At 42.2% G+C, this 22,863-nt stretch overlaps 1 protein-coding gene across 2 annotated transcripts in view; it reads left to right on the top strand.

Annotated features, from left to right (window-relative positions):
• The window catches only part of card19 (caspase recruitment domain family, member 19), a 51,840-nt gene that overhangs the window by 7,486 nt on the left and 21,491 nt on the right, over positions 1–22,863 (top strand). Inside the window, exons 1-2 of one of the 2 annotated variants that reach the window (XM_078543491.1) lie at positions 764–839; positions 14,128–14,286. In XM_078543491.1, coding sequence (XP_078399617.1) covers positions 14,280–14,286 — 7 coding nt within the window. In that variant the 5' untranslated portion in view covers positions 764–839; positions 14,128–14,279. Of the gene's footprint in view, positions 1–763; positions 840–14,127; positions 14,287–22,863 lie in introns of those variants that run through there. The other variant, XM_078543490.1, reaches the window with a different exon arrangement.

The raw sequence follows: 22,863 nt of genomic DNA, 5'->3' as shown, positions 1-22,863 counted from the left end.
TTTAAAAGGTTTTTCCAATAGTAGTTGGAAAATCTATTGTATAAACAGTAATATCAGTCTGAATTTCATATTTTCAGTTTGAATAGGGGGGTTCCCCAGTCAGCTAGTGTGGGGAACGCCTTTAGGAAATCCTGTCTCTGCTCAAGTAAAGTAACATTTCTAACTGTAAGCAAAAACACACTTTAAATTTAATGAAGCGTTTATGCTTTTTTAAAGGAGAGTTTTCAAAAATGCTGAAAATATCTGTTTTGTAGCTAAAAAGGGGACAAACATCTACACTTCAGAAGATTAATACATTATCTTTCATTATGTTCTGTTCCTTTGAGAATAGCATATCCTCTAATATTAATTTGAATAGCAAGACTGCTAATATATTTACAATATAAATAAACTTAACCTATATGGAACTGATTGATCTTTAACAATATTTTTACATTGGGAATGGCTTTATACAAAAAACATTCCAAACCTAGAGTGGTCTTTGACTTCATTAAATTAGTTCTGCTGTGTTATGTTTTGTTTCCCTATGTAAAACAACAAAAGGGCCAAAAAATCTTGATCTGAATGTATAACAGAATATTTGGCAGCACAAAAGCATTATTTTGAGGAATCCATTTTTAAATTCTTCACATCCTGCAGTAATTGATGTAATTGAGAAAAGTAACACAGCAGCCAATGAACATGCATTTTGTTAGGGAATATTGGAAACATTTCCAAAGTGAGCTGAATTGAAATGTTGTGAGATCTGCTTTTTTTTTATTTCAAGCTGAGGATGAATACCTTGAAGTTGCTGTACTGGAGAGTGAGAGCTTCATGTCTCTATGAGGAGAAGTTATTGAGTAAGTACATTATTTTCAGATGACTACTTTATCACACTTTCATTTTCTTGGTTTTACTCTGCACATCTTCACAAGAGCAGAGTTAAATATGTAAGCTCATTGTTAAAGGGCTCTGAATATTAATCTAATAAGCCTCTTTAAATATATTAAATGGGAAGGAAATTGTAGGAGTGAATACTTTGGTCCAGAGTACAAAGGGTTACTCACTAGGAATGTCTTATTTTCCCCCCAAGATTCTTCCATAGGATTTAACAATCTTCTAGTTGATCCACTGTTGTTAATTATGGGCCCACACTTAAAGCTGCCAAAATGCCTGGAAATCATGTTGCAGGCTGGAAAATCTGACTACATCCAAGCAGTGGGGGAGGCCTTGTTTGAGGATCTCCATTTCTAAGCTGAAATCAATGTTTAAAAAAAAATGAAATGAACTTCTGGGAAGAATACTACATTATTAGGGCTAGTGCATTAAACAAAAAGTATTTTCATTACACTCTCCTTACCCTTTGAGCTAAGTAATTTGAGAAATTAGATGTCAGTGCAATTTCACTTGATATTTATGATTTCTTTTTGAGTGGTGTGTAAAAATGCAAATAAATTCAGCAAAGGAAAGTGCAGATCCACAAAAGTCTCTGCAGTCTATCAAACCGTTTCCAAAACTAATAAACCTTAATCGTTTACTACCTCAAAGTGATCCAATTCGCTGTTAAGTTTCTTGTGATCCATCTCCACTGCTTCCATGGACAATCTGATGCACACATTCCTCACCCTTTGTGTGAAGTAATTAAATCCAAACTGTCTGCACCTTCCCCCTTCTCATGTCCCCGATCCTAAGGTTTGTGACAATATGAAGCATATTATCTAAGTTTATTTAGTCTATTCCCTTAAAAATCTTACTTACGAGAATAATACATTCACTGAGCCTTTGTTAAAATGTGTTGAACAAAATGGTATGTAATATATAAGTTGTGAACAACCAGTGCCTTGCACAAATTTACAATCAACTCTTAAGATTCGTGCTGCATCCTTCCATCTATCTTTCTTTACGATTTCAGTAACATACCTGTTTGAGTGACTGTATCGGTGCCGCCTCATGCTCTTGTCTGGACTTGGAAAAATTCATCGATTTTGCTTCCAATTTCCACCCCTCTCTCACCTTCACATGGTCCATCTCCGACACTTCCCTTCCCTTCCTTGAATTCTCTGTCTCCATTTCTGGTGATAGACTGTTCACCATTATTCATTACAAGCCCACCAACTTCCACAGTGACCTCGACTACAGCTCCTCACACCCTGCTTCCTGTAAGGACTCCATCCCATTCTCCCAATTCCTACGCTTCTATTGAATCTATTCCAATGAAACTACCCACCAAAACGATGCTTCTGACATGTCTTCCTTTTTCCTTAATCGAGGGTTGCCCCCCCCAACCCCACCGTGGTTGACAGGGCCCTCAATTTACCACACCTCTGCCCTCAGCCCTTCCCCTCCCTCCCAGAATGATGATAGGCTCCTCCTTGTCCTCACTTTTCTCCCCACTGACCTCTGCATTCAAAGGATCATCCTCCGCCATTTCCGCCAATACCAGCATGATGCCACCACCAAACGCTAGCAGCCCCCCGCCCCCCGTCAGCATTCCAGGGGGCCACTCCCTCCGTGACATGCTAGTCCACTCCTCCATCACCCTCAATGCCTCATCCCCTTCCCACAGCACCTTCCCTTGCAATTGCAGAAGGCGCAACACCTGCCCCTTCACCGTTTCCCTCCTCAGCGGCCAAGGCCCCAAACATTCTTTAGAGGTAAAGCAGCGCTTCACTTGTACCTCCTTCAATTTGGTCTACTGCATTTGTTGCTCCCAATGCGGTCTCCTCTATATTGGGGAGACCAAACGCAGACTGGGTGACCTCTTTGCGGAACACCTTCGGTCTGCCCGCAAGCATGACCCAGACCTTCCTGTCGCTTGCCATTTCAACACTCCACCCTGCTCTCATGCCCACATGTCCATCCTTAGCCTGCTGCAATGTTCCAGTGAAGCCCAATGCAAACTTTCTTGAACAGCACCTCATCTTCCAATGAGGCACTTCCTTCTGGACTTAACATTGAGTTCAACAACTTCAAACCATGAGCTCTCTCCTACATCTTGACCCCTTCCTTAATCCAAATTTTTTCCACCCCCCCCCCCCCCCCCCCCCCCCCCCCCCCCACACCCCCCACCCAGTGCCATCTGTCATTTGTTCTTATGTTTTACTTTCATGGAGCGCTGACCCTTGTTCTGCTCTTAACACATCCTGTTCTTTTACCTTTATGCCACTATCAGCACCTTCTTTAGTCTTTAATGCTACCATTAACACTCCTTTTGCCTTGTGTCCATAACATCTTCGTCTAATCTCTCCTGAGCTCCCACCTACCCCGACCTTCTATTTTGTTCCACCTGCTCCACCCCCCTCTTAAACAGTATCAAATCCATTACATTTACGCCTCTCTTTAGTTCTGAGGATGTGTCACACGGACTTGAAACGTTAACTCTGTTTCTCTCTCCACAGGTGCGGCCAGACCTGCTGAGTTTTTCCAGCATTTTCTGTTTTTATTTCAGATTTCCAGCATCCTAAGTATTTTGTTTTTATTATACCTGTTTTGAGTGTTCTGTTGCATTCAATACTTCCTGTTACCATTATATATTTAGCTGCTGTGCCAGTCTCTTCCAAGAACACAGAAAGGAAGGATTAATTTAGTATGCTTGCTAATCTTTGCTCATTTGCTATCATGTCATCTTTGGGCTCTTTCATTGGCTGCAATGCTTTTTTTTAACCTGCTTGCTTAAAATACATTTCTAGACATGATTAACTGTACTCAAAATTCCCTGTTATCCTGCCTCCTTTATCTTGGTTGTATATTTGTCTTGATTCACCGTGCTACTCACAGCTTAATACTTTAGGACCATTGACCTAGAAATTTGATCATGCAGCACCCATTTTCCAAGTGAAAACAAGCACAGAAGATATGGAATACAGCATATGTGCATGTACATTTCATACCAGGTGAGCACCATATTGGTTCGGGTGACCCAGTAGCTCAGATCAGCTGCCTGAGTCCAAAGAACCATTTTCGGCCCTTTTTTAAAAAAATACTGGTTTCCAACTAATTGCAGCATCCACCATGAATGCTGTTCTACTGTAGTTATTGTCTTTGCCATTATAAGCACAACCTTACACTCTACTATATTCTGGTTGTTATTGTGAACTCTGACCTCCTCTACTACTTACTGGTTGTTGCTTAATGCCCGGTCCAATAATCACCCTGCTTTCATGGATTCATATCGTGGTTTTACATTTGGTACCGCATCATGAGAGAGAGACCGAGACAGACTGATTTTGCACCCCTTACGATCCAGATTATATCTTTATCTTCTTTTCTAAATCCTTGCCAAAGGTCACTGACTTAACTGGAACTTCAGTAGATTGATTGTACACTCTGTCAGACCAAGATTTAGGCTATAAGCCAACAGGCAGAGCTAAGAATATTTGATATACAAGCATTTGAAAAATATGTTACTCCTATTTATTAAACAAAGACTCAACTATATTTTAACAACATTAGATCCCTGAAAATCATTACTCACTTCTTGTTCTTGTGTGGCAAAATTCAAATTTCCATAGAGTCAAATGGCCTAATGACTGAAAACTGATAGGCTAGTTGTACTTGGGCAACAACAGGTAAACCTTCAAATGGAGGTTTCTGCCCTACCTGAGGAACATAGCCTGTCCAACTAGGTCAATCTCCTTTATTAATTAGGTTTCCTTTCTAATAAAAGGACAATGCATTCCTGTCATGAAAATATAATAATTTTCATAATATTATCATGATGTATTGTAAAAATAGGTAAATAGTGGGGTTTGGATTAGTTTCTCTGTGTGGATGTGTGTGTGGGGGGGTGGGATTTAATTGAATTGGGGACAGCTGGTCTGGAGTTTTTTGAGACATCAAACAAGAAGCTAGGTTTGAAATGTTAAATACGTAAACATGGCAGAATTTTAGAATGTGAGGTGTGAGGAAAATTTGCATTTGCGGGTAGATTAAGTTAGTCTGAATTTCAAAGAGATGGTAAGATGTTAGTTCTAGCTAAAAGAAGCTAAGCCAAACAGTGTGTTTATTTTTCCCAAAGGTGACTGATAAAATTAATATGATGAAAGATTTATATTATGAGAAAAGTAAAGTTGCAAAGACATATTGGAACAATGGAATTTACATTAAAAAGGGAGAAACATGTATAAAGGAGACGAGGCTATGTGTCGGGGGAGAAGGAATTCTAACATCTAACACAAGTGTGAAAAGCCTCCAGCCTCTGTGCACCAAGTTGCTGTCTACAGGAACCAAAGCTGAGAAAACTCATTTTGAATGCGACTGTTCAGGGTATTGAGTTGCTTTGCCTGGGTCTGTTTAAATCTATTTGTTTTTACTGTTGCCTTAACGGAGGTGCAACTGGGAGCCAGGTTAATTAGTGGTTTTAGGAGTTATTATAGTAGTAATTTGTAGACCTATGTATGTGCTTGAATTCTCTTCTTTTGTTAATAAATGTTTAATTTAGTTTTCTAAAAACTTCTGAAGTCATGGTAGTCGAAATAAAATACAAATTGCAAAACAGTTTGGCAGCTGTTTAAAGTTTCTCTCTGGGATTTGAGCAGTTCAGCATTTATCATCTACTGTGCCATAACAAAATTGGGGGCTCTTTGCAGGATATATTTCAAATTCCTTGATTGGTTTGGAGTTGGTGAATCTTAAGGTTATGAGTACAAGAAGCATTTTGAATTCAGGAGTTGGTGTGAGGGATTTTTAAAGTGGTGAGACTGCAATATGGCTTTGGCAGTTGCTAAGACTTGTCTGGGGGTTGAAGTTACAACTTTGGATGGTTTACAAAAGGTAAATAAAGCTAAGTGAGTGGAACTGACCGATAAGTTACACTTAGGATTAACTGCAATGGTAAGGAAATCAGACATAATTGAAGGTATAGCACAGCATTTGAAATTGGAAGGAATACCTTAGAGACTGAGTTCTCCGAGGGGTGGGTCATTGGAATGGGCTCAAATTCAGTTGCAAATGAAAAAACTTGAGCTAGGCACAGAAGAAAAAGAAAAGAGAAAGAACACTTCAAAGGGAACAGGCGGAAAGGCAGGAAAGAGAAAAAGCGAGAGACAGAGAATTCCAGTTTAAAATGCTGGCAGTTAAAAAAGCGATACAGGAAGGTGAGGAAGGACTTATTTCCCGATCAGAACCCGGTGGGGAGATGTTTAAATTTGTACAAGCTCTTCCAAAGTTTGAAGAAAGAGATGCTGAAGCAGCCTTTATTTCATTTGAGAAGATAGCTAAACAGATGAAATGGCCACAGGAAAACGACATTGTTGTTGCAATCTAGGTTGGTGGGTAGAGCACATAAGGTTTATCCTTCACTGTCAGAAGCAATGTTGGTGAACTATGTGGGAACAAAAAGGCTATTTTGAGTGCATATGAGTTGGCTCCTGAGGCATACAGGCAGAAATTTAGGAATATGAGAAAACAGCCTGGGCAAATCTATACTGAGTTTGAAAGAGTAAAATGAAATAATTTTGACTGGTGGAAATGGGCATTAAAGATAGAGGTGGCATATGCAGCTCTTAAGAGATGTAATTCTTTTGGAAGAATTTAAAGATCCAAATCCTTCAGTTGAGAATGCGTGGAGGAACTGAGGATTAAAATGGTAAGACAAGCAGCAGCGATCGCTGATGATTATGAGCTAGTTCATAGATCTAAACCATTCTTTGGTCACCTTTTTAAATCCAAGCAGGATAGGAAGTCGGAAGGTGAAAGGAAGGTGGGTAGTCAGGGAAGAGAAGGAGTAGGTAGAAATTCCCAGGAAGTTTTTTCTCAAACTAAAAAGGAAGGTGCTGAGGGTAGAATTGACACTCGAAAATTGAGGTCTTTTCATTGTCATAAAGTTGGACACACAAAATCAGTGTGTTGTAAATTATACAGAAAATCTGTTGGGATTATTGGAATGCAGAAAAGCTCTGGAAATAAAAGTACTGTGGGTTCTGAGGTTCAGGCACAGGAAAAAGCAGTGGTTTGTGTACAGGTAAGACAAGAAGAATCAGTGATAAGTAAAGAAGTGGGAATGTGTTCACAATTTACCCAAGGTTGCTCTGAGGAGCAGGTTGCAGAAATGTTTAAAGATTTTGTATGTTAAGGGGAAGTCTTTCCATGTGTATGGGGTGGAGTAGGTAAATATGTTAAAATTTTGAACACACAGGGGCTAGTCAATACTTAATGTTGTGGGATAGCGATATTTGTTGTTCAGAGTGAGTATTGCAGGAACAATTGATAATAAGTGGGGTTCATTGAGATGCTAAACCTATTCCATTGTGGAAGGTAAATTTAAAGAGTAAGTGGAAAACAGGTGAGGTGATTGTTGGAGTAGTGGAAAAATTGCCCATTGCAAGGGTTCAATTTATTTTGGGTAAATATATAGCTGGGTCACAGATGTGGGTGATGCCTATGGTAGTTGAACAGCCTGTAGGGGTGCTTTCAACAGAAGTGCTGCAGAAAGAATATCCTGGATTGTTTCCAGTTTGTGTGATAACAAGATCACAGGCTCACAGGTTGAAACAGGAAGAACGGGAAGTTAAAAAAGGCAGGGAGAAGGTGTGGAAATCCAGTTAGCTGACACTGTTTTTGATAAGATTGTTCAGGAATAAGGAGTGGAAGATAATGCAGTTGAGGTATTTAGCTCAAGGCAGTTGGTAGAGTTACAGAAAAAGGGATACGCAAATAAGACAGTTCAATCAAACAGCTTACTCAGAAAGAGAGGCAGAATATATTCCAGAATATTGTTAGCTTAAGGGTAATGTTTTAATGGGAAAATGGCAGCTGTATCATGTTTCAGCAAATGAAAGCTGGAAGTAAGTACATCAGATTGTTATACCATTTGGATATAGAAATGAGATCCTAAGAATAGCTCATGAAATTCCAATGGAGGGGCACTTAGGAATTAGAAAGACAGAAGTGAAAATACAAAAACATTTTATTGGCCTGGGTTGCACAGAGATGTAGTTAAATTCTGCAGAACATGTCACACATGTCAGGTGATAGGAAAACCACAAGCAGGGATTAAACCGGCACCTTTAATTCCAATTCCAACATTTGAAGAACATTTTACTAGGGTCATGATTGATTGTGTAGGACCCCTCCCTAAGACTAAGAGTGGAAATCAGCACTTACTGACAATGATGAATGTGCCTACAAGGTTTCCTGAAGTGATACCTTTGAGAAATATTACAACAAAGAGAATTGTGGAAGAGTTGACTAAATCTTTTACAAGATATGGTTCACCAAAAGAAATACAGTCAGATCAGGGTTCAAATTTCATGTCACAGCTGTTTATGGAAATAGTGAACAGTTTGGGGATAAAACAGTTTAAGTCAACAGCTTACCATCCTGAATCACAAGGGGCTTTGGAAAGATGGCATCAAACTTTAAAAACTATGATAAGGGCGTATAGTCAGGACTATCCATAGGACAGGGTTGGGGAATTCCATTCTTGTTATTTGCAATTAGGGATGCTCCTAATGCATCAACTGGTTTTAGTCCTTTCAAATTAGTTTATGGTCATGAGGTAAAGGGACCACTGAAATTGATTCATGAGAATTTGGTGGGTCAAAATTCAGAAACTACCCCCCTGGATTATGCATCAAACCTCAGAGAAAGATTGGACAGAGTTAGCTAGGGAACATTTAAAGAGATCACAGTAAGTGATGAAACTGAAGGCAGACAGGAAAGCTATAGCTCGTAATTTTGTTGCTGTGGGAAAAAAATGCTAGTTCTGTTACTGGTACTAGGTGACTCATTAATGACAAGATTTAGTGAGCCTTACAGGATTGAAAAGAAACTGAGTGAAATAAATTATTTAATAAATACTCCAGATAGAAGAAAGAAGCTGAGGGTGTGCCATGTAAATATGCTTAAAAAGTACTTTGGCAGGGAAGAGGACCAAAAGAAGGTATTAGTGGTCGTAGATAAAGAGAGAGAGGTAGAAATGAAGGATTCTGAAATTTATTTTCCTCTAACCAAATTGGATAATGAGGCAGTACTTGAAAATTTAAATGTAATATTGAGTTACCTTCCAGACAAACGTCAAAGTGATTTGGAGAAGCTATGGCAGTCAGACAAAACTATTTGTGGGAATAAGCTGGGGAGGACAAATTTAGCTATACATGATGTGTGTGTAGAAGTTTCATCTTCGATAAGGCAACATCCTTATAGATTAAATCCGGCAAAGTTATCACAAGTCCAGAAATAAATTGAATTTATGCTTCAAAACAACATCATTGGGTCTAGCTGCAGTAACTGGAGTTCGCCTATTGTACTGGTACCAAAACCGGATGGAGCACAGACTGTGTGGACAATCGGAAAGTGAATGCAGTGACAAAAGCGGATTCATATCCTATACAGTGGTTAGAAGATTGCATCGAAAAAGTGGGACAATCAAAGTTTATCGCAAAGATTGATTTGCTGAGAGGATATTGGCAAGTACCATCATTGGAGAGAGCAAAGGAGACATCGGCTTTTGTGATGCCAGATGGACTATATCAGTTTAACGCCATGCCATTTGGTATGAAAAATGCACCTGCAACCTTTCAAACAAAATAATTGCAGGTCTGAGCAATTGTGTTGTTTATATTGATGACTTGATAGTTTTCAGTCAAACGTGGGAGGAGCATTTGCAACATCTGGAAGAATTATTTAGTCGACTACAAGAAGCCATTTTGCTGATGAACTGGGCTAAAAGTGAATTTGCAAAAGCGCAAGTTACATATCTAGGCCATACCATTGGACGTGGTAAAGTGGCTCTAAGAGATGTGAAAGTCAAGGCTATTGTGGATTTCCCCATGCCTACAACAAAATGAGAAGTTTTGAGATTTCTGGGCATGAGTGAGATTAGCTGGAAATTTGTACCAAATTTTAGCAGTGTGGTTGCTCCACTGACTGAACTATTAAAAAAGAACAAGAAGTTTCAATGGACACAGGAGTTTCAGAAGGCATTTGACAGTTTTTGAAAACTGTATTGACTATGACACCAGTTTTGGCAGTACCCAATTATGCCTAGCAATTTAAGTTGGCCATTGACACAAACAATATAGGCGTCGTACTTTTACAAGATGAAACTGGAATTGGGAAACCGATTGGGTATTTTTCACGGAATTGAAAGTACAACAGAGATCAAAAAAGAGACTCTGGTTGCTGGTGTTAGCGTTGTAGCATTTTGAGATTTATGTTGCAAATAATTTGTCAAAAACAATTGTTTATACAGACCACAATCCTTTAAAGCTTCTGGACAAATTTCAAGACCGAAGTGCAAGGCTATTCAGATGGAGTTTATTACTGCAACCATTTAATCTATAGATTATACATGTGGCTGGATGAGAAAATCTAATTGTAGGTTCATTGTCAAGAATTTGAAGCTCGAAAGGGAAAATTGGACATTTAAAAACCTGGACACTGGCTCCCAGTTACACCTCCATTAAGGCAACAGTAAAAACAAATAGATTTAAACAGACCCAGCTAAAGCAATGCAATACCCTGGACAGTCACAATCAAAATGCATTTTCTCAGCTTTGGTTCCTGTAGACAGTAAATTGATGCACAGAGGCTGGAGGCTTTTCATACTTGTGTTAGATCTTAGAATTCCTTCTCCCCCTGGACTGGAATGATTTCTGTTGAAATGAAGGATTTGTATATAGTTATGTTAATGCATGCATCTGGTAATGTAATAATGTAAGTATATAGATAAGTATAGCAGGTAATGTAAGATGGGTTAAGAAAATGAAGCTGTCTTTTTTAATTTGCATGGTTCATTTTCCAGTAAGGATGGGGGTGTCATGAAAATATAATTTTTCATAATATTATCATGATTTATTGTAAAAATAGGTAAATAGTGGGATTTGGATTAGTTTCTCTGTGTGGATGTGTGTGTGTGTGTGTGTGTGTGGGTGGGGGGGGGGGTGGATTTAGTTGAATTGGAGACATCTGGTCTGGAGTTTTTTGAGACATCAAACAAGAAGCTAGGTTTGAAATGCTAAATATGTAAACATGGCTGAATTTTACAATGTGAGGTGTGAGGAAAATTTACATTTATAGATAAATTAGGTTAGTCTGAATTTCAAGGAGATGGTAAGATGTTACACATAGCTAAAAGAAGCTAAGCCAAGCAGTGTTTTTTTTTCCCAAAGGTGACTGATAAAATTAGTATGATGAAAGATTTGTATTGTGAGAAAAGTAAAGTTGCAAAGACATATTGTAAAAATGGAATTTACATTAAAAAGGGAGAAACATGTATAAAGGAGGTGAGTCTACGTGTTGGCGGAGAAGGCATTCAGAGATCTAACACAAGTGTGAAAAGCCTCCAGCCTCTGTACATCAAGTTGCTGTCTACAGGAACCGAAGCTGAGAAAACCCATTTTGAATGTGACTGTTCAGGGTATTGTGTTGCTTCGGCTGGGTCTGTTTAAATCTATTTGTTTTTACTATTGCCTTAACTGAGGTGTAACTGGGAGCCAGATTAATTAGGCGTTTAGGAGTTATTATAATAGTAATTTGTAGACCTATGTATGTGCTTGAAACCTTTTCTTTTGTTAATAAATGTTTAATTTTGTTTTGTAAAAAAATTTCTAATTCTTGGTGGACTTTTTACTACTGATTTCAAGGCATGCATCTCGAAATAAAATACAAATTGCAAAACAGTTGTGGTAGCTGTTTCACTCAGGGATTTGAGCAGTTCGGCATTTACCATCTGCTGTCCCATAACAATTCCCCTACCACCACCACTTGTATCTCTATCAAGCAATCTGTATTTTATAATCTGTACCTCATGTTTACCCAACCCCTGCCACTGTTGTCTATCTCACCACCATCTCGCTCAGCTCCTCCACTTCTGTTAAATTATCTTACTGCTTATCCTACATCCAATATTGGATGAGCAGAAAATTCCTCCAATGAAATAATGGGAAGGCTTCCCTAGTTACTGACTCCATCCCTCTCCCTGGTAACAGTCTGAGATGAAGCCAGTCTGTCCACAACCTTGATGTCATATTTGATCCCAAGGTCTGACCTAATTTTTGTGCCATCACCAAGACCACCAATTTCCATTCCATAACTTCACCCATGTCTCAACTCTTTGTTTTTGCATTCTTTCATGAGAGGTGAGTGTCACTGGCAAGGCCAGAATTTGTTGCCCACTCCTAATTGTCCTTGAGAGGGTGGTGGTGATCTGCCTTCTTCAACTGCTGCAGTCCATCAGGTACATGTACACCAACTGTGTTGTTAGGGAGCCCCAGGATTTTGACCCAGTGACAATGAAGAAATGGTTGTGTAGTTCTAAATTAGGCTGGTGTGTGGCTTGAAGGGAAACTTGCGTATGGTGGTGTTCCCATGCAGTTGTAACCCTCATGCCTTTGTTACCTCAACTATTCCAACTCACTCCTGGTCTCCCACATTCTACTCTCCATAAACTTGAGGTACCCAAAACTCTGCTACCTTTGTCTTAATTCACAGCAAGTCCCACTCCCATATCACCCCTACTATACACTGGCTCCCAATAAAGCAATGTCTTGATTTTAAAATTCTCATCCTTGTTTTCAACTCCTCCTTGATCTTGTCCCTCCCTACATCTCTAATCTCCTCCAGCCTCAACTCTCAGCATTCCTTCGATTCTGACCTTTATGTATCCCCAATTTTAATTGCTTCAGTATTAATGGCAATGACATCAGCTGCCTTGGGCCCAAGCTCTGGAATTTCCTCCCTACACCTCTCTGCCTCTCTACCTCACTTTCTCCCTTTAAGGCATTCCATAAAACCTATCTCTTTGACCAAGCTTTTGGTCATCTGACTTAATATTTCCTGTGTCACATTTTGTTTTATTATGCTCCAGTGAAGCTTCTCGGGATATTTCATTATGTTAAAGGTGCTATATAAATGTAAGTTGTTGTTGTATCGAAGAGTTTTTGTGATGCTTGAGATCATCCCAACTAACGAAGCCCCAGGTATCCTATTTTGTTCTTTGCTCTAAGACATCGACTTCCCCTATATCCAACACTGATCTGTTTGTTACCTCTGCCACTGAAAGTGGATGGAAGTAATGTTTTCGCCCCTGTCTGTTAGTCTGTAAGTGATACATCCCAAAGATGGATTTCAATGAAACTTGGTACACAGGGTATGGGCCATGATCTGATTCATTTTTCGTGAAGATACAGATCTGGATCCTGGAATTTTTTAAAGGATCTGTTAACATTGGGAGATAGGGCAAACTGACTTTTCTTTTAGAATGTTGTGGGTTGTTTTTAGAATGTTGTTGATTCTTTTAGAATGTTGTGGATTTTCTCAGCTCCTATGGTGCAATTTACACAGCTGTCAAAATGTGAGCAGAGTTTTCAGAACAGGTTGTTGGATGTGGATTGCCTGAACCCTCCTCAGTGAGATAAAAGCTCTGAATAAAAAATATTTCTTTTTTTCAGCTTTTTAGCTACAGAGCATCAACCCCCACTAGAGCTGTACCTTGAGTGTCCTGCCATCCGTTCTTAATTAGCACTTTTCTTAGATAATATCACCACCTTCAACACCTCTTTGATCCTTTTGTCTGTGACATCTTTTGATTATCTGCTCCTATCACTGCTTGCTTGTCCCTACAACCACCCCACCCTCAACTTCTCTCTCCCCCCCACCTTAAACCAGCTTATATTTCACCCCTCTCCTAACTATACTCAGTTTTGTTGAAGGGTCATGTGGACTCGAAACGTCGACTCTTCTTCTCCACCGATGCTGCCAGACCTGCTGAGTTTTTCCAGGTAATTCTGTTTTTGTTTTGGATTTCCAGCATCCGCAGTAGCTTTTTGTTGTTACTATCCACCAGCCCTTGCTTTATGCTATAGATATCTAGCTTCTATATCTTCTCATACTCCTTATTGTTCCCTTCTCGGTATCTCTTTGCCTCTCCCCTTGCCTTTGATCTAAAGGTTCTCTCCCCACTATGTTAATTTCTTCTTCAACCAAACACCCAATCCACCACCCGCCCTGCACAGGCCCAAAGCTAAAAGTGCCCGCAGTCTTGCAACGTCTGACTCAGTCGCCCTCTAGCAGCTTAGCTTATTAAACGAAATCCTCATTTTTTTCCCCCCCTCCTCCTAAACATACACATCCACCAATTCTTAGTCACGTTTCCTGAGATGTTGATCATCCCTAAACGGCATTTGTTGTTCCCCTGACCCTTCCGAGGTCTGATCCTGTTCTGAGCTCTGACTGAGGGAACTTTGTTCCGCTGCGCCTGTAACCTGACACTGAGCTGGAGCTGGGGCTGGGGCGGCAGAGGAGAAAGAGACCGCGGAAGTCAGTAAGCGGGGCGGAGAACAGGATCAAGCAGCAGCGCCATGGCAGGTCAGTGCTCACCGCCCAGTCACACAGCAAAAAAAAAAGCAGCGCCGAGCTCCAGAGGGCGAGAGCTGGACGGAGCGGCCAGGTCTGGTAGCACATAGCCTCCAGGTACCCGCATACTCTCCGCTTAGCGCCCGTCCCCGGCGGGCTGAGCTCAGGACCCCGCTCCATTTGTTTCATTTTCACCCAGGGAGGGGGTTGGGGGTATTCGTGGCGCCGCCTTTGCCATTTCCTCGCGATCTGTTGACATTTCTCCACTTCGCTGCTGTTCGTGATCCCCTGGTCCCAGCTCCCAAAGCCTGTCCTTGCATTATTTGACCGGACCACAGGAAGCGTCAGAGCGCAGCCAGCCAACCTTGGCATTGGTCAGCCAGCTAACCTTGGCATTGGTCAGCCAGCTAACCTTGGCATTGGTCAGCCAGCTAACCTTGGCATTGGTCAGCCACCTAACCTTGGCATTGGTCTGGCTTCGGTCAGCCAGCTAACCTTGGCTTCGGTCAGCCAGCTAACCTTGGCTTCGGTCAGCCAGCTAACCTTGGCTTCGTTCAGCCAGCTAACCTTGGCATCGGTCAGCCAGCTAACCTTGGCTTCGGTCAGCCAGCTAACCTTGGCTTCGGTCAGCCAGCTAACCTTGGCTTCGGTCAGCCAGCTAACCTTGGCTTCGGTCAGCCAGCTAACCTTGGCTTCGGTCAGCCAGCTAACCTTGGCTTCGGTCAGCCAGCTAACCTTGGCGTTTTATCAGGTGGCGTTTGCTCTGTAATTACACATTATTCATGTAGTCACAGACCTTGAAACTACCTTTCTTATGCTTTTTTGGATTAAATTTTAACGTCAATTCCGGGAGCAATTGGATTTCATTTTGGACAATCTTGTGTCATGTATAAAGGAAAACTTACATTTATATATAGCGTTTTTTCACGACCGTTGGATGTCTCAAAGCTCTTTACTGCCAATGAACTGCTTTTTGGAGTAGTGGCTGTTGCAATGTGGGAAGCACAGCGGTGAAGATGCATCCAGCAAATAGCGACAAACAGCAATGTGATAATGACCAGCTATCCCTCAATCAACATCACAAAAACAGGCTAAATATTGTCCAGGACACCGGGGTTAACTCCACTGCATATGAATGAAGACTAGCAGTCCAGGAGCCAGGCCAATTCCAATTATGCTCTGTTTACGCCAGGAAGTGACAACTCTTTCTCAATTAAAAGTGTTTATATGTGTGGATCATGTGGATAATGACATTACCTCCAAGTTCCAGGGCAGTGTAACTGGGGGTTACCCTGAAAATGGACTATGGAACGCCCTTACACCCCACCCCAGAGGCTCCCAGGTAAGGATTGCATGGCAATTGCTTGGGAAGTTCGAACTTCCCAATTGCCCTGCACTGGGAACCACCTGAAAATGTGATTTAAATTGCAAACTTCAGAGGGCTCCGAGTGTTACCTAGAAAATTGTTACCTAGAAAAAGTTAAAAGAATTAAAACCACTTCTAGCTTCTGGGTAACTATCGTGTTGACCTCCCCCACAACCCCTCCCCCAAACGGGTCTCCCCTCATCCCCCTACTAGCCCTCAATCCCATCATGGAACGCCCCACCTCCCCCACCCCAACTACCCCCCAAGGGACTCCCCCTCAACTCCCCATTGGACTCCTCTCACCCCCCCCCCCCCCCCCCCCCTCAGGACACCCCCACCATCCCACTACCAACCCCCAACCCTTCATGGACTACCCCCCCCGACACCCCCACTCTTGGCTCCACCTGACCCGACCCGCACCTCCTGACACACCCACGACCTGACCACCCGCCTCAACCCCCACACCCAAATCCTACCCACTTACCTTATACACTTCTTCCCTGGCTTGCCAAAGTGGCTGGACCTTTAAACTTACCTGCTTTACGGCAGCTAGTGCTGTATACAAGGGGGCATGGCTTACTTCGACTGAGCTGCGCTCGCCTATAGGCCTCGGGAACCTGCTGCGCTACACAGATCCCGCCCAGCCTGAGTCGGAAGGCTGGGCAAGCTAGGAGCAACTGATTTTCAGGGTAAATAACTACAAGCTGAGTGGCAATCCGACCCAATTGCCACTCCACTGGAAGTTACGGGCCCTATGTAATGCTTTGTAACAAAATGTGTAAGTGTATACAGATTATGAATGGACAAACTGGAAGCTGGGGTAGCAGGCACATTTTCCCATATAAAAGACATTCTTTTAAACCTTCAGCGATTCCATAATTATAATTATGTTTGCTAAGGTCAATCTGGAAAGCATTACAGTCACAAACCAGGACAGAAAAACTGTTAAAGGAGTGCAATTATGTTTTTGCAGCATCCACTGTTTCCACAAATTGGCAGCAGGTTCTCAGTCAATGGAAACTAACGGCGATTGGTTTGAACCCATTCAGGAAGAACTTAAACTGGCTATCCTGCCATCTAAAAATTGGATTGTGAACAGAAACAGGCAAGCAGTCTGAATTGAGAACAACAGTTTAAATCGGCCATGAGGGAGACACATTGGCCCAGAATTTGTTGGAGCAGACCCCATTTGTTAGAATTTTCATCTCTGCATTTAGCTTGAAAAATAATTGTGCTGCCAAATGCTGAAAATATGAGCTGATATCGTCCAAGGTTAACGGGGTGACCTTGGGGATCAGGGGACCAACAGTCCCCTTAACCGATGAGATTTAAAGATAAAGACAGGAACAATGGAGGAGGAAATGGGGTGAATTAGAGTCAAATTAGACTCAATTAAGAGTGAGACAAAAAAGAAAGGAAAAACATAAAAATTAAATATTTTAAAACCCTTTAGGTATCATCTGCTACCTTCAGGAATGAGTGTGTCCACAGTCTCAGTAGTTCTGTTTTTGGGCCAGAGAGGTTGTGTGGCACTGTGGAAACAAAAATTTCATCATTAAAAAAGCTGCTTACATTGTTAAGTGCCAGCCCTAAGTTTCTGTGGCCAGTTTAGTTTGTGTAACAGAGCAAAATACCCCAATTCCTTGATGCACATGGGAAATTGGTGGCGAGCTCCCATTTTTGCGAAGCTGACGGCGGAGCAGTGCTAATCGTCCATCACCATCCAGCAATTCTCAGCATATCACTTCCTTGTCACAAATTGCTGTGTTATTTAAACATTTAGAACTTCATGTGCATTAAACCTGCTGTTATTTTGCCAGCAAGTCCTGGGCCATTACATTTTTTTACTTAATTTTCTTTCCCTTTAAGTTTTCTTCTTTCTCCTCCTCTGAAAGAGGGTTGACTTCTTGACAGGGTACAGTTTAATGAATACCAAGCAACTCTGGTACCTTGACCAGAGAAGCCTGGCACTATGCAAATGTGCTAATTTTTTTTTGTGTGCCAGACACATTTTGGAGTCTGTGTTTGTAATTCTAGAGCAACACCTGAGAGGAAATGTTTTGCCTAAAGGAGCTCATAGTTTACCAGGTTCTGAGCTCTTATCTGGGCTTGACAACTGAGCCTTTTCTCCTAGAGATTATTTGACATTCAACTACAGAAGTTCTGGTTTTAGTTAGACTTGGGAAAGTAAGAAACTTGACCTTTAGTGACCTCCACTTTCTGTGGGAGTGTGTTGCCCCCTCTGCCTCAGCTGGAACAGGAATAGGACGAGGATAGTGTGGGACAGCTCTGGAGGGCGGCCTGGGCGCTCTGTCCACTGTTACCCCTGTTCATGTGCCATTCTTTGTTGAGGGTTGGGAAGGAGGGAGGCCTGTGTTCCAGTTGCGGTGGAAAGCCGATAGTGGAAGTCGTCTTGCCAGCCTTCCAGGATTGTCTTGGAGTCTTCAGGAATTAAAGTTAAATATCCCATAGACTGATGCAAGCAACCCAAGGGAGAAACACAGGGATATTTTTAAAAATCAGGGATGAGGAGATAAAGGTTTTTTGACTGACTATCAAGAATCAGCCAATTAGGGAACAGAGGTTGTTCATTTTCCATTTGGCATGAGAAGACTGTCTCACAAATTTCTGACAGAGAAGCCACTGTGACTAAAGATCAGAGCCTGGGGGTCAGTTGGAGGTCATGTGATGACATCTTCCTGAAGGCTTGGAACATGAAATGGGAGCCATGTTGAGATTGTAAATATGAGAAGGGAGAAGTAATTAAAAAGGGAAAGAAAACATTCTGAGAAAGTGATCAAGCTTGTAAAATCTTACTCATTTGAAAAAAAGGACACTGCATTTTATTTGAAAATTGTCTCAATTTGAAATAACTTGCACTAAAATATGCAACGCTCAGTGTGTTTCAATTCATCTGCAAATCGTGTCTCAATTTTTTAATCACACATCTGTTGTAATATGCCTTTAAGGGATAGCAGCATGCCATTGTAGTATAAGGGTGTTCGGCAGAGCAAGAGTTTATGTGGGACTGGGGAACAGTACAGTCCACTGTATGATGTAGAATCATATGATAGAAGTCTGTGTATCAGAGCCTGGAAAGAGCCAGCGTGGAGACAGCACCCAGGCAGGGCTGTACCTTGGAGAAATATATAGTCATTATTAAACAACTTTACAACACTAGCTCCCAACATTTCCAATAAAAACAAGATAGTGAGTGGGGGAAACTGAGAAAAACAATGGGGTGTGGAGAAAGGGGAATCAGTGTAGATAATGAAAGTATGGGAGGAGCAGACCATTGTGGAGATAAGTCCAACTCTACATATTAAGAACAAAAATAAAACTACCTGGAAAAACTCAGCAGGTCTGACAGCATCTGCGGAGAGGAACACAGTTAACGTTTCGAGTCCATATGACTCTTCAACAGAACTAAGGAAAAATAGAAAAGAGATGAAATATAAGCTGGTTTAAGGGGGAGGGGGGTGGGACAGGTAGAGCTGGATAGAGGGCCAGTGATAGGTGGAGATAGCCAAAAGATGTCATAGACAAAAGGACAAAGAGGTGTTGAAGGTGGTGATATTATCTAAGGAATGTGCTAATAGGTGACATTAAGGGTAGAAAGCAGGACAAGCAAGGTATAGATAGCCCTAGTGGGGGTGGGGTGGGGGGAAGGGATCGAAATAGGCTAAAAGGTAGAGATAAAACAATGGATGGAAATACATTTAAAAATAATGGAAATAGGTGGAAAAAGAAAAATCTATATAAATTATTGGAAAAGGGGGGGATCGGAAAGGGGGTGATCGGAAAGGGGGTATGGATGGAGGAGAGAGTTCATGATCTAAAATTGTTGAACTCAATATTCAGTTCGGAAGGCTGTAAAGTGCCTAGTCAGAAGATGAGGTACTGTTCCTCCAGTTTGCGTTGAGCTTCACTGGAACAATGCAGCAGGCCAAGGACGGACATGTGGGCATGAGAGCAGGGTGGAGTGTTGAAATGGCAAGCGACAGGGAGGTCTGGATCATGCTTGCGGACAGACCGAAGGTGTTCCGCAAAGCGGTCACCCAGCCTGCGTTTGGTCTCTCCAATGTAGAGGAAACCGCACTGGGAGCAGCGAATGCAGTAGACTAAATTGAGGGAAGTGCAATTGAAATGCTGCTTCAATTGAAAGGAATGTTTGGGCCCTTGGACGGTGAGGAGAGGGGAAGTAAAGGGGCGGGTGTTGCACCTTCTGCAGTTGCATGGGAAGGTGCCGTGGGAGGTGGTTGAGGTGTAGGGGGTGATGGAGGAGTGGACCAGCATGTCCCGGAGGGAACGATCCCTGCGGAATGCCGCCGGGGGGGTGACGGGAAGATGTGTTTGGTGGTGGCATCATGCTGGAGTTGGCGGAAATGGCGGACGGATTCCGCAGGGATCGTTCCCTTTGGGACACCCATTGTAACAGTACTTGTATGTCCTGTTCCTATTGGAGTGCCTTTTCTCTTATAATTTTAAATAGAGTCATTGAGTTTTACAGCACAGAAGGAGGCCCATCAGCCCATCATGTCCTCAAGCCCCAATCTACTTTAATCCCATTTTCCAGCACTTGACCCGTGGCCTTGTATGCTATGATTTTTCAAGTGTTCATCTAAATACTTCTTAAATGTTGTGAGGGTTCCTGCCTCTATCACCCTTTCAGGCAGTAAATTCCCGATACCCCCCGCCCTCTGGGTGAAAAAAATTTCCTCAAATCCCCTCTAAATCTCCTGCCCCTCTCCTTAAATCTATGCCCCCTGGTTATTGACCCCTTCACTAAAGGGAAAAGTTTCTTCCTATGTACCCTATCAATGCCCCTCATAGTTTTGTACACCTCAATCAGGTCCCCCCTCAGCCTTCTCTGCTCCAAGTACACAACCCCAGCCTATCTTGTCTCTCCTCATAGCTGAAAAGCTCCAGCCCAGGCAACATCCTGGTGAATCTCCTCTGCACCCTCTCTAATGCAATTGCATCCTTCCTATAGTGTGGCGACCAGTACTGCACACACTGCCTAATGTTCTATACAGCTCCAGCATAACCTCCCAGCACTTATCTTTATTAGTTGAGGCATTGAATACAAGAATCCCATATGCCTTCTTAACCGCCTTACCTACCTGTCCTGCTGCCTTCAAGGATCTATGGACATGCGTACCAAGGTCCCTCTGACCCTCTGTACTTCTTACGGTCCTACCATTCATCATGTACTCCCTTGCCTTGTTAATCCTCCCAAAATGCATCACCTCACACTTTTCAGGATTAATTCCATTTGCCACTCTTCTGCCCATCTGACCAGCCCGTCTGACACCTGATATCTGATTTAAAGTACTGTAGTGATCAACTTTGAACAAGTTTACTCAAAATGTTTCAATAGATTAAAAATCATCAACTACAAAGTAGTAAATGTAGTACAATGAGCCTGAATGCACCATTTTTTGTGTAATGTTCAAGATTTTCTTGAACATGGTTTTAGGTAATTTCACAAATACAGGTATTGTAGAGCAGTACTTGGAGGGAGTGTATATAACTTGACATTAGCTGAGAAACCACTGTATGGATGATTGTTCTTCATGAGTGAGGGTGGTGAATGTTGACAGGCTGATTTACTTTGGGGGAAAAGCTAAGTCCGGTCCTGTTTTTACCTCGTGTCTGCACGTGCATTTCCAGCAGAAGTCACTGGATAACAATAAGGAGTGGGAACACTGGACAGTTCTCTCCTCACTAACTCAAAGTACTGACTCCAATGATACCAACCCTACTGTCATCCTCACTGGAAAGAACTACTCTGGCACAGGCCAGATTTAACCTGTGGTCTGTAGATCTTAGCTAGTCACTGCCTTAAGCAACGTGGTAAGCAGGAGAGATTTGTGATTCATTTTCCATGCTCCTGGCAAGGCAAATGATTTGTGTGGCACGTGATTTTATCACTCGGATCCACTCATGGGGTAGGATTTTGAGTTCGGCATGCGGGCATGGACGGTGGGTCCGGGAGTGGCCGGGAAACAGGCCACCGCCTGCGATTGGCCCTCGAACGCGATTTCATGCTGGCTGGCTAATTAATGGCCAGCCACCGTGAAAGGCGCGCTGAAATGCTCAGCGCTGCCGCGGTGGGAGCGGGAGGAGGGCGAGCGCTGAAGTCAGCACGTGCACGGGGGAGCACTCACAGAAGGCTCCCTGAAGGCAGAGAGCTTCCTCAGGGATCTGAAGAATTCAAAAGGCCATAAATAAAGGTTTTCAAATGCCAAAAAAAAGATGTCCACGCATCAGGATCAGTCACATGAACATGTGGTTGATGTGAATTCTGTCCAAACATTTTTATCTTTTTTAAAATTAATATCGGAAATCTCATCCCGCCCTTGGATGAGGTTTCCTTAAAAAGGCAAAGGCCGCCTGGCTGATTCACCTGCCCGCCAACCGTAACGTTGGATGGGCAACGAAAAATCACCGTAGATCACTACGTCGATGGCCTTAATAGGCCTCTTAATTGTCGGAGGGTGCACAGTCGACTCTCGTGTGTGCCCGCCGACCAAAATATCACATGAGTACGTGATGACGTCGGGACACTGGCCCAACGTCATCACGTGCTATTTCACACTCAAGTGGGTCGGGCACACACCCACCAAGCGAAAAATTCTGCCTGTGGAGTTGCATTTTCTCAGCCTCTGTCTTTTTATGTAAAATTGCATCGTTTGGGCAGAAAAACATGCTGCATGTGGTAAATAGAGATTTGTGGGATTTGTGCTGGAGGCCCTATGCTGTGCCTCACCACTTATCCTACCTTTAGCCTGCAGTTTAAAACCATTACAATTCACATGTGCAGAAAGCCTTCAATATTCTTGCACCGCTTTCAAACAATGTAAGAAATGTAATTTTGTACGGTGGCTATTGCCAGTTGGTGAATTAAAATGGGAGATGTTTAAAAAGAAACGCTCTATGGAAAAATAGTGTTGGAAATGCTGAGAACATTTTCAGGAGCCACTTTTAATACCTATGGTCTTTGACTTTGACTTCAAATTGATCAATGCACCAGACAAGAAGGGGAAAATATGTTGGGGTTTTGCATTGATTGCTACAAGGACCCCATCAAAGATTTTTTTATTGATGTACTTTGAGGCAATAATCAGACCATAATTGTTAACAGTGTAAACAACTTCTTGGAACTGTTGGAAGACCTGACTTTGCTTGAAATCAGCAGAGCTTTAAAACGGTACTGCTAA

Source organism: Cetorhinus maximus, chromosome 6 (genome assembly GCF_964194155.1).
Source record: "Cetorhinus maximus chromosome 6, sCetMax3.hap1.1, whole genome shotgun sequence".
Lineage (NCBI taxonomy): Eukaryota > Metazoa > Chordata > Chondrichthyes > Lamniformes > Cetorhinidae > Cetorhinus > Cetorhinus maximus.
This window is presented reverse-complemented; position numbering and strand designations above follow the sequence as displayed.